Source organism: Podarcis liolepis, assembly GCF_965112155.1.
Source record: "Podarcis liolepis genome assembly, chromosome: 14".
Classification (NCBI taxonomy): Eukaryota; Metazoa; Chordata; class Lepidosauria; order Squamata; family Lacertidae; genus Podarcis; species Podarcis liolepis.
In genome coordinates, this window is record NC_139569.1 from 6,746,809 (window position 1) to 6,756,201 (window position 9,393).

At 49.3% G+C, this 9,393-nt stretch overlaps 1 protein-coding gene across 1 annotated transcript; it reads left to right on the forward strand.

The window, feature by feature from the left end:
* The first annotated feature begins 1,201 nt into the window (after nucleotides 1–1,201).
* Nucleotides 1,202–9,393, forward strand: MED9 (mediator complex subunit 9). The gene is made up of 2 exons (XM_083474848.1): nucleotides 1,202–1,932; nucleotides 5,502–9,393. The coding sequence occupies exons 1-2, from the start codon at nucleotides 1,643–1,645 to the stop codon at nucleotides 5,716–5,718; spliced, it is 507 nt and encodes a 168-aa protein (XP_083330974.1). The 5' UTR covers nucleotides 1,202–1,642; the 3' UTR covers nucleotides 5,719–9,393.

Below are 9,393 nucleotides of genomic sequence, written 5' to 3' on the forward strand. Positions count from 1 at the left end.
AGTAATGGAAAGAATGAGTTGTTTTTAACTATTTTTATTTTGTATTTTTTAATTTTTACTTTGTAATACTTTGAAAATCTTAATAAATATCTTATTAAAAAAAATCAAATCCCCACTCAGCTACAAAAACTCGCTGCGTGACTTTGGGCCAGCCCCTCTCTCTCAGCCTAGCCTACCTCTCAGGGCTGTTGTGAGGATAAAATGGGGAGAACTGTATGTACTGCCTTAAGGTCCTTGGAGGTTATAAGTGTAAAAATGAATAAATGGCTGTGTTTTTTTATTAAGTATTTTGTCATTTTTTGTTGCAATTTTATGTTGTGAACCACGCTGAGATCTATGGGTATAGGGCATCATACAATTTAATTAATAGCAACAATTTAGGTTTATTTTTGAGTAAACATAGCTGCAAATCAATTTGAATTTGATTGTTTTCTGTGATGCACGAGTATTGTCTTTTATGATTAAGGGATTATTAGCTTGCTTGTTTTATTTGGTAGAAAGCTGGAGAACAGCAGCACTTTGTCATTTAGTCTTGTCCGACTCTTCGTGACCCCCTGGACCAGAGCACGCCAGGCACTCCTGTCTTCCACTGCCTCCCGCAGTTTGGTCAGACTCGTGCTGGTAGCTTCGAGAGCACTGTCCAACCATCTTGTCCTCTGTTGTCCCCTTCTCCTTGTGCTCTCCATCTTTCCCAACATCAGGGTCTTTTCCAGGGAGTCTTCTCTTCTCATGAGGTGGCCAAAGTCTTGGAGCCTCAGCTTCAGGATCTGTCCTTCCAGTGAGCACTCAGGGCTGATTTCCTTCAGAATGGACATGTTTGATCTTCTTGCAGTCCATGGGACTCTCAAGAGTCTCCTCCAGCACCATAATTCAAAAGCATCACAGCAGCACGAGTGATAATAATAAAAAATAAAACAGTGTTAAATGAACTTGCAGTAATAACGATATTAAAATGTGTGTGCAGGCTTACTCGCGCGTAAGAACCTTGCATCCCAGCAAAACCTCATTCCCAAAATGAGTTTATGTAGGGGATTTCAATGGCAATTTTCACCTAGGTAAGTTTGCACCGGTCTGTAAGCTAAGATGCCTCCCGGGCAGCTAACGCGGCGGCGGCGGCAGCATCCCATGTGCAAAGGAGGAGGAGCAGCCAAGCTGACGCGCAAACTCTGAGACCAGTTTTGCAAGGGCGAGAGGTTTTTCGTGCTTTTCTCGCGACGCCCGGAAAAGTGGGGGAGGAGGAAGAGGAAAGAGAGAGAGAGTGCACGAGTACAAAGCTTAAAAATAGCAGCGTGCAAAATAAATAAGGGAAAGCACTAAATAAAAGGAGAGGAATATTTCTTTTTTTAAATAATGCATGCAATTAAATGAATAACGAAGCAGGAGCAAGCTAGCAGGAGAGGAAGAATTCTTTTTAAAAATATATGCATGCATTTCAGTAAATAAGGAAACAGGAGCAAGCAAGCAAAGAAGAGAGGAAGTAATTTTTTTTTAAAATATATGCATGCAATTAATTAAATAAATAAATAAGGAAACAGGAGCGAGCAAGCAAAGAGGAGAGGAAAGGAAAAATTAAAATATACGCATGCAATCAAATAAATAAGGAAACAGGAGCAAGCAAGCGCAGAGGAGGCATCCAGAGGCCATGGCGACGCCTGGAGGAGCCTCGGCCGTCGGGGGTTCTCGCCCCGACGAGCAGCCCTCGGCGCCCCCCGGAGCCCCCCAGGCCGCGGCCCCGGCTGGGGAGCAGCAGGCGCCGCCTCCGCCCCAGCAGCAGCCCTCGCCGGCCGAGCAGAAGTTCCAGTCTCCCGCCGGGCAGGCGCCTCCGCCCCCGGGGCAGCAGCAGCAGCAGCAGGGACCCCCGCAGGCGCCCGGCGCCCACCCGGGCCAGGAGGACTACTCTTTCCTCCCCCTGGTGCACGACATCATCAAATGGTAAATGGCCCCCGAGGGAGGCGGGTGGGTCGAGGGTGGAGAGCCTCCAGGGACAGGGGCAGTCTACCGCTGAAGGGGGGCAGTGGGGAACAATTTTCGGGAAACAACTCATCAGGGTTGGTTATGGTCTTAGAAAGCTCTTAGGTCCAGGCTACCCGAAATAGACTGCACCAACCTGCCCCGGGCTCTTGAGTCCCTTTCTGGAGAGGCCGTTTCTCCTGCCAGCCTCATGGGCACTCTTGGTAGGGTTTAGGGATGGGGCCTCCTCAGTGGTGGCCTTCCTTCAGGCAACTTTGGAACTCCCTGCCTCAAGAAGGTAGGCTGGCTCCTTCCCATGGGCAGGTGAAGATTGTCTTATTCCGACAGGCCTTTGGACTGCTTTTAAGGAAAGAGCTGGAGCGGTGCTGATTGTATTGTAATTGTATTGTAATAGGGGTGTATGGGGTGTTAGGGGGAGAGGTCGTTCCTCTGGTGGCGGGCATGCCATTCTCCTTCTGGGGTAGTTCGCTCACCTTTGGTTCCCTACCTTGCACTCGGCTCTCACCTGTGGCTCCTAGAAGCTTTCAGTCATTATTATATTATAACAGCGGCCACAACCCGAGAATGGCTTCGACTGACTGGCTAAACCTGGTGAGGGGATTAAGGACTCCTCCAGCATGCAAAGACTCATAGAATCAGAGACTTGTGCAGTTGGAAGGGACCACGAAAGGTCCTCTATTCCAACCCCCTGCAACGCAGGAATCTTTTGCCCAGTGTGGGGCTCAGACCCACAGCCCTGAGATTGAGAGTCTCATGCTCTGCCGAATGAGCTCTGGGTGAAACCAAGAGTGGGACCAGTGGTCAAGGAGGCGGTTTCTGCACACGCTGTAGAGCAGCCTTTCTCAACCTCTGGGTCCCCAGATGTTGTTGAACTACAACTCCCATCACCCCTAGCTAGCAAGGCCAGAGCTTAAGGATGATGGGAGTTGTAGTCCAGCAACATCTGGGGACCCATAGGTTGAGAACCGCTGCTGTAGAGAAAAGAGAGGGATGGATGGAGCTTGTCCACATCCAAAGGCAGAAGCTGTGATCCAAAATTTCCGCTGCCTTGTGGGGTATCTTCGGGGGAAGAAAAGCCTAAGGAATAAACCACCCACAAATCCGGATTGGAGTCCCTAAGACGGTCGGATGGCGCCTTGAACGCCTTCTTCCAGCAACTCCTTCGGCCAAGCTGGTGCCAAACGTTTTGCTCTGCTTTCCTTTGGACCGCATCAGCGAGGCCAAGAACGGGGTCTTTTCACCTGGGCCCAGGCTTGCACCACAGAGAGAATATTAAAATAATAAAATTGTAGAGTTGGAAGAGAACCCAAGGATCGTCTACTCCAGGCATAGGCAAACTAGGCCCTCCAGATGTTTTGGGACTACAACTCCCATCACCCTTGACCACTGGTCCTGTTAGCTAGGGAAGATGGGAGCTGTAGTCCCAAAACATCTGGAGGGCCGAGTTTGCCTATGCCTGGTCTACTGCAACCCTTCAATGCAGGAATCTTGCCCACAGCTGTCCCTGGGTGGACTCAAACCAACCTTATGGTTAAGAGCCAGACACACTGACCCATGGGAGTACGGAAAGGGCTTTGGGATTCACCTCTTCCCTATTTTATCCTCGCAATGGCCCTATGAGGCAGAGAGAGTGTGACTGGCCTGAGGTCACTCAGTGGGTCTGGTGGCTGAGCAGACATTTGTAATCATAGAATTGTAAGGATTGTAAAGTTGGAAGGGACCCCAAGAGTCCTCTGTAACAACAACAAGAAGAATTTATTACTTATACCTTGCCCATCTGGCTGGGTTTCCCCAGCCACTCAGGACGGCTCCCAACAGAATATTAAAAATACAATGAAACAATAAAAACTTCCCTAAACAGGGATGCCTTCAGTTGTCTTCTTAAAGTCAGATAGTTTTATCTCCTTGACATCTGGTGGGAGGGCGTTCCACAGGGCAGGTGCCACTACCAAGAAGGCCCTCTACCTGGTTCCCTGTAACTTAGCTTCTCGCAGGGAGGGAACTGCCAGAAGGCCCTCAGAGCTGGACCTCAGCATCCGGGCAGAACAATGGGGGTGGAGACGCTCCTTCAGGTATACTGGGCCGAGGCTGTTTAGGGCTTTCAAGGTCAGCACCAACACTTTGAATTGTGCTCGGAAACGTACTGGGAGCCAATGTAGGTCTTTTAGGACCGGTCTCATATGGTCTCGGCGGCCGCTCCCAGTCACCAGCCTAGCTGCCACATTCTGGATTAATTGCAGTTTCCGGGTCACCTTCAAAGGTAGCCCCATGTAGAGTGCATTGCAGTAGTCCAAGCGAGAGATAACTAGAGCATGCACCACTCTGGCGAGACAGTCTGCGGGCAGGTAGGGTCTCAGGCTGCGTACCAGATGGAGCTGGTAGACAGCTGCCCTGGACACAGAATTGACCTGCGCCTCCATGGACAGCTGTGAGTCCAGTCCAGCCCCCTGCAATGCAGGAATCTCAGCCAAAGCATCCATGACAGATGGCCATCCATCTGAACCCTGGTCTCCCGGAGGATGAAGAAGGGAGGGCAAGGCTCTCAGTGGCAACTAGGCATGACAGCTGTGCTTTGCCTTCATGGTTGGAGGAAGGGATGCTTCTGAAAACCAGTTGCTGGAAAACACAGGAAGCGAGAGTACTGTATTTTTCGCTCTATAACACGCACCCATCCATAACACGCACGTAGTTTTTAGAGGAGGAAAATCCGTAGGCATGCCACCCGTAGGCATTCCCTCCATAACACGCACAGACATTTCCCCTTACTTTTTAGGTGGAAAAAAGTGAGTGTTATGGTGCAAAAAATACGGTACATTCGCACTCAGCTCCTGCTTGCTCACTCCCTACAGGTGAGAACTGGATGCTGGACTAAATGGGCCATTGGTCGTGCAGGCAGTCCTCGTACTGCATTCTTATGTTCTTAAATAATAATAATAAGTTATTATTTATACCCCGCCCATCTGGTTGGGTTTCCCCAGCCACTCTGGGTGGCTTCCAACCGAATATTAAAAACAATACAGCATCAGACATTAAAAACTTCCCTAAACAGGGCTGCCTTCAGTTGTCTTCTTAAAGTCAGATAGTTTTATCTCCTTGACATCTGGTGGGAGAGTGTTCCACAGGGCAGGTGCCACCATCAAGAAGGCCCTCTGCTTGGTTCCCTGTACCTTCACTTCTCGCAGTGAGGGAACAGCCAGAAGGCCCTCGGAGCTGGACCTCAGTGTCCGGGCTGAACAATGGGGGTGGAGACGCTCCTTCAGGTATACAGGACCGAGGCCGTTTAGGGCTTTAAAGTTCTTTAAACATTTTTTAAAGTTGCTACAAAGAAGGTCATGAACGTTTCCGAGAATTAAAGGCCTCTGTGTTCTGCATGCTGTCCCGGGAACATTGTGGCTAACGATGCTTCCATGGCCGCCTGCTTCCTCCCAATTCCCTGTCGAATTCCCATTCCTGAACCCGTGGCGCCCTGCTACCATAAATGGCATGCGAACGTCATCTTAGCTGCTCTCTTACTTTCTCTCTCCCTTCAGCATGGATAAAGACAGCCAAGATGTCCACCAGGTTTTGAACGAGCTGAGGACCAAATTTGTGGAGGTGCGAAAGGTGGTCCAGACTATGCAGGGGATCTCCGTGAGTCCTGAGCAGCAGCAGCTGCAGCTTCAAAGCCTCCGGGAGCAAGTCAAGACCAAGAGCGAATTGCTGCAGAAGTACAAAAGCCTCTGCATATTTGAGATCCCCAAGGATTAGGCAGGAAGAGACCCGAGGCTCTGCAAAGAGTCTCCGCCGGTTCTGGAAGCGGTCTGAGGGAAGTGCAGTGGCTTTTGACACCAAAGGGAAACACAATTTTCTTGCAGCAGCTCATAAGCTGTAACGCACCGTTCTGGTGTGCACATTGGTGTTTTGGTTTAGAGGCCCAGTAGCAGCAGAACGGGGAATGTGCCTGCTGCATTTTGCAGGCGGGTGGGAGTTGCACATTTTGTATGCTCCTCAGTCTTAAAAATAACTAAAACTAAAAAAAAAAAACCAACAACCCTGCACATGGAAAACTAGGGTGTCAGGGAGAAAGATTCCCTGACATGCTGCTTTTCTAGAAGCAAGAAGCTGGTGCTTTGTTTGCTTTTCCTCTTCAGTGGATGTACATCAAATGTAAGCAACACCTTTCCACCAGTAGCCTCCTCCACCCGTTGTTTGAAATGTATAAACTGGGTCCAAGAGGATGCTAGAGCAGGCTGTTACTATTTCCCTTCATCACCCAGCACCTAAGAAGGCAATTACCTGCTTTCTTTCGCTGAGGACATCAGGAAGCAGCAGGAGAGATGGACAAAATGACAAAAGCATGACCCCTTTAGTATTCCTGGAGACTTAAGAGCGGGTGAAATCTGCTCCTGTTTCTGGGGAAGGAAACAGTTTGGCAGGGCAGCCTCCGTTTACAAATTTGTGTATATTTGTTCATAGATTCTTTTTGGTGGGTTAAGCCTTCTTTAGAAAAATGATACTTTTAATAATTTGCTTATACCTCTGTTTTGGGGGGGAAACCCTGAAAAATAAATCTGGGACTGTGCTGCAGACACTGCCTCTTAGCTAAGCCAACCTGTAACTAGATTCCTTGTATGGAATAGTGATATTATTTGTGTAGTTCTTCCCGGTTTGCTCGTGCAATTGTTCGTTTGTTTAAGAAGCTGATAGTCACATTTGGTGCAGCAGTAATCCAGCGATAATCATGGGAGATTCCATTGCAGAACTATTCTGACTTCTAAAACCTCGCTGGCTTGCTGTGCCAGCAGAGAGTCTATAGCCTTTTCCCCAATTGAGAGAGGTATTGCTTGTCTGTTTTCTGTCTTACTTACTTGCTAAATTTATATGGCAAATGCACAAGCAACCAAACATTTAAAAATAATTCCAATACAGGTGCAAACTGAACGTTTGACGTATGTTTTCTCAGAATCGTAGAAGGGGACCCCGAGGGACATCTAGTCCAACCCCCTGTGATGCGATGCCGGAATCTCAACTTTGCATTGCAGTGTTTTGCCAGGAGAAGGAAGGGGAGCACAATGCCCTCTTCAAATACCCAAAGGGCTGTTTCATAAATGAGGACGAGAACGTCTTCCTCTGCTGCCCCAGAGAGATTTGTGGCTGTGAGGAGCGTGATTTGAACCCTGGTCTTCCAGGTCATAGTCTAGCTCCCTAACCGCTACACCACTAGAAAAATGAATCCGTTTATGACGACTACGGAAGAACAAAAATGGAGGTGGGGGCAGACGGCGAGAATATGGAGTCCTTTTCCATGCACACACTTAGTCTTAATTGTAATATTTAGGGCATTGGGACAAGGCGCCTTTGCTAAAAGTGTCACGACAAAGCTTCTGAAACTCAGGACGTGCGTGGGGCAATACGACCTGAGCCATCTGATCTCTTTCCTGCTTGCCAACTTGAAATAACACTACCCTGCCTCTGAATCCATGGGAACTCTGCAATTTCAGCATCGGCAAGCGTGGGTCAGGATTATTTACTCCTACCGGCGCTGGTTCTCACGTCCAATCAGAGTCCTGAAAAACAGGCAGGCTGCCGCAATGAAGGGGAAGGGGGCCATGGCTGATGTCTGAATCCTCTGACCTGTCATTTACAGAGGCAAAAGGCATTGTCGGCTTGCCGGGGGGAGATGGGGGCGTTGCGTCGCCGAAGCTGCTGTTTGTGCCGTTTCAGGTGTGCGAGTACAGTACATTGGCCCCCACCCAAAGTCACGCGGGGAGAGTTCCCATTGTTGTTTTGTACTCAAGCTGCAGAGGACAATGCGGGTACATTACAGAGGGTGTGTTCGAGGAGGCCGCTAATGGGGTCATTGAGGGCTGCCTTCCCGCAGCTCACCCTTGGTACATTTAAGGAAAATTGCCCTGCCCACTGTTGACTTTTGAGAGACCTGCAAACTTCCCTTCTGATTCAGGCGGGGGCAAGATGTAAGGCACATAGCTGAGGACTTATTCAGAGCCAAGTATTGATGCACAGGGAGAAAAATGCAGAGAGATTAAAGAACTTGACGTCAGGGGCTGCTTGCAGGCTTTCCGTGGGCATCTGAAAACAAGGTGCTGGATGGATCCATGGGAGTGCTGGCCTGATCCAGCTTCTTCTTAGGTTTCCAATCAGAAATAGGTTTCCATCTAACTGCTTCCAACCTGGCTGGTTCGAACCTCACTCCCTGCACTCGACAGGTGCACCGTCTTTTCACCGAAATGTGTAACCTACCCTCAGGGGACGCGGGTGGCGCTGTGGGTTAAACCACAGAGCCTAGGGCTTGCTGATCAGAAGGTCGGCGGTTCGAATCCCCGCGACAGGGTGAGCTCCCGTTGCTCGGTCCCTGCTCCTGCCAACCTAGCCGTTCGAAAGCATGTCAAAGCGCAAGTAGATAAATAGGTACCACTCCAGCAGGAAGGTAAACGGCGTTTATGTGCGATGCTCTGGTTCGCCAGAAGCGGCTTAGTCATGCTGGCCACATGACCCGGAAGCTGCATGCTGGCTCCCTCGGCCAGTAAAGCGAGATGAGCGCCGTAACCCCAGAGTCGGCCACGACTGGAACTAATGGCCAGGGGTCCCTTTACCTTTACCTTTAACCCACCCTCAGAGGAGGGAATCCTCGGACAGGGGAAGGGGCTATAGCTCGGGTAGAAGATTTGGTCTCTGTACAGCAGCTTTTGACCTCTGTAGGCAAGGCTGGGGAAAACTGATTTGCTGGCGAGCCACTGCCAGCCGTTATAGCCAAGGCTGAACTAGGCATGCCAATGGCCTGGTGTGATGGAAGGCAGCTTCTGACGTCCCTGTTCAATTCAGCCCTTTACTCAGAGTCATGAGGTCTGGAACCTTATTTATTTCCAATGGAAGGACTGTACTTCAATGCTCCAGTGCTTCCTCTCCTGCGTTGCATGGGGTTGAACTAGATGACTCTACAATTCTATTATTCCATTATACTCTCTCTCTCTCTCTCTCTCTCTCTCTCTCTCTCTCTCTCTCTCTCACACACACACACACACACACACAGTAAAAAAAAAACCCCAACTAGTTTTGCAGAAGAAAAAAGGGATACAAAGAGCTTTTCAGAATCTTTGCCCCTCGCGTCTTGTAAATGCCAGGAAGGGAGGCCAACAAGGAAATGGAAATATGCAGTCTTAATTCCCATTTCCCTCTTTCTCCCTTTTCAGGCTGGGAGCATTAATGCTCCCTTGGGGGGGGAGTGTGTAATTATCCGGATGTGAACGGTAGACTTGTTATTAAATTGCTTCCTGCGATGCTAAGGGTCTCCTCTCTGCAGACACACTTGGCACATGCAAGAGGGGGTGAGGTGTTGGAGCGCACTCATGTTAAATACTTTTCAAGGGATATTTGCATGTGAATGTTTCCCCTGGTGCAAAAATAAAATAAAATCCAGCCCCA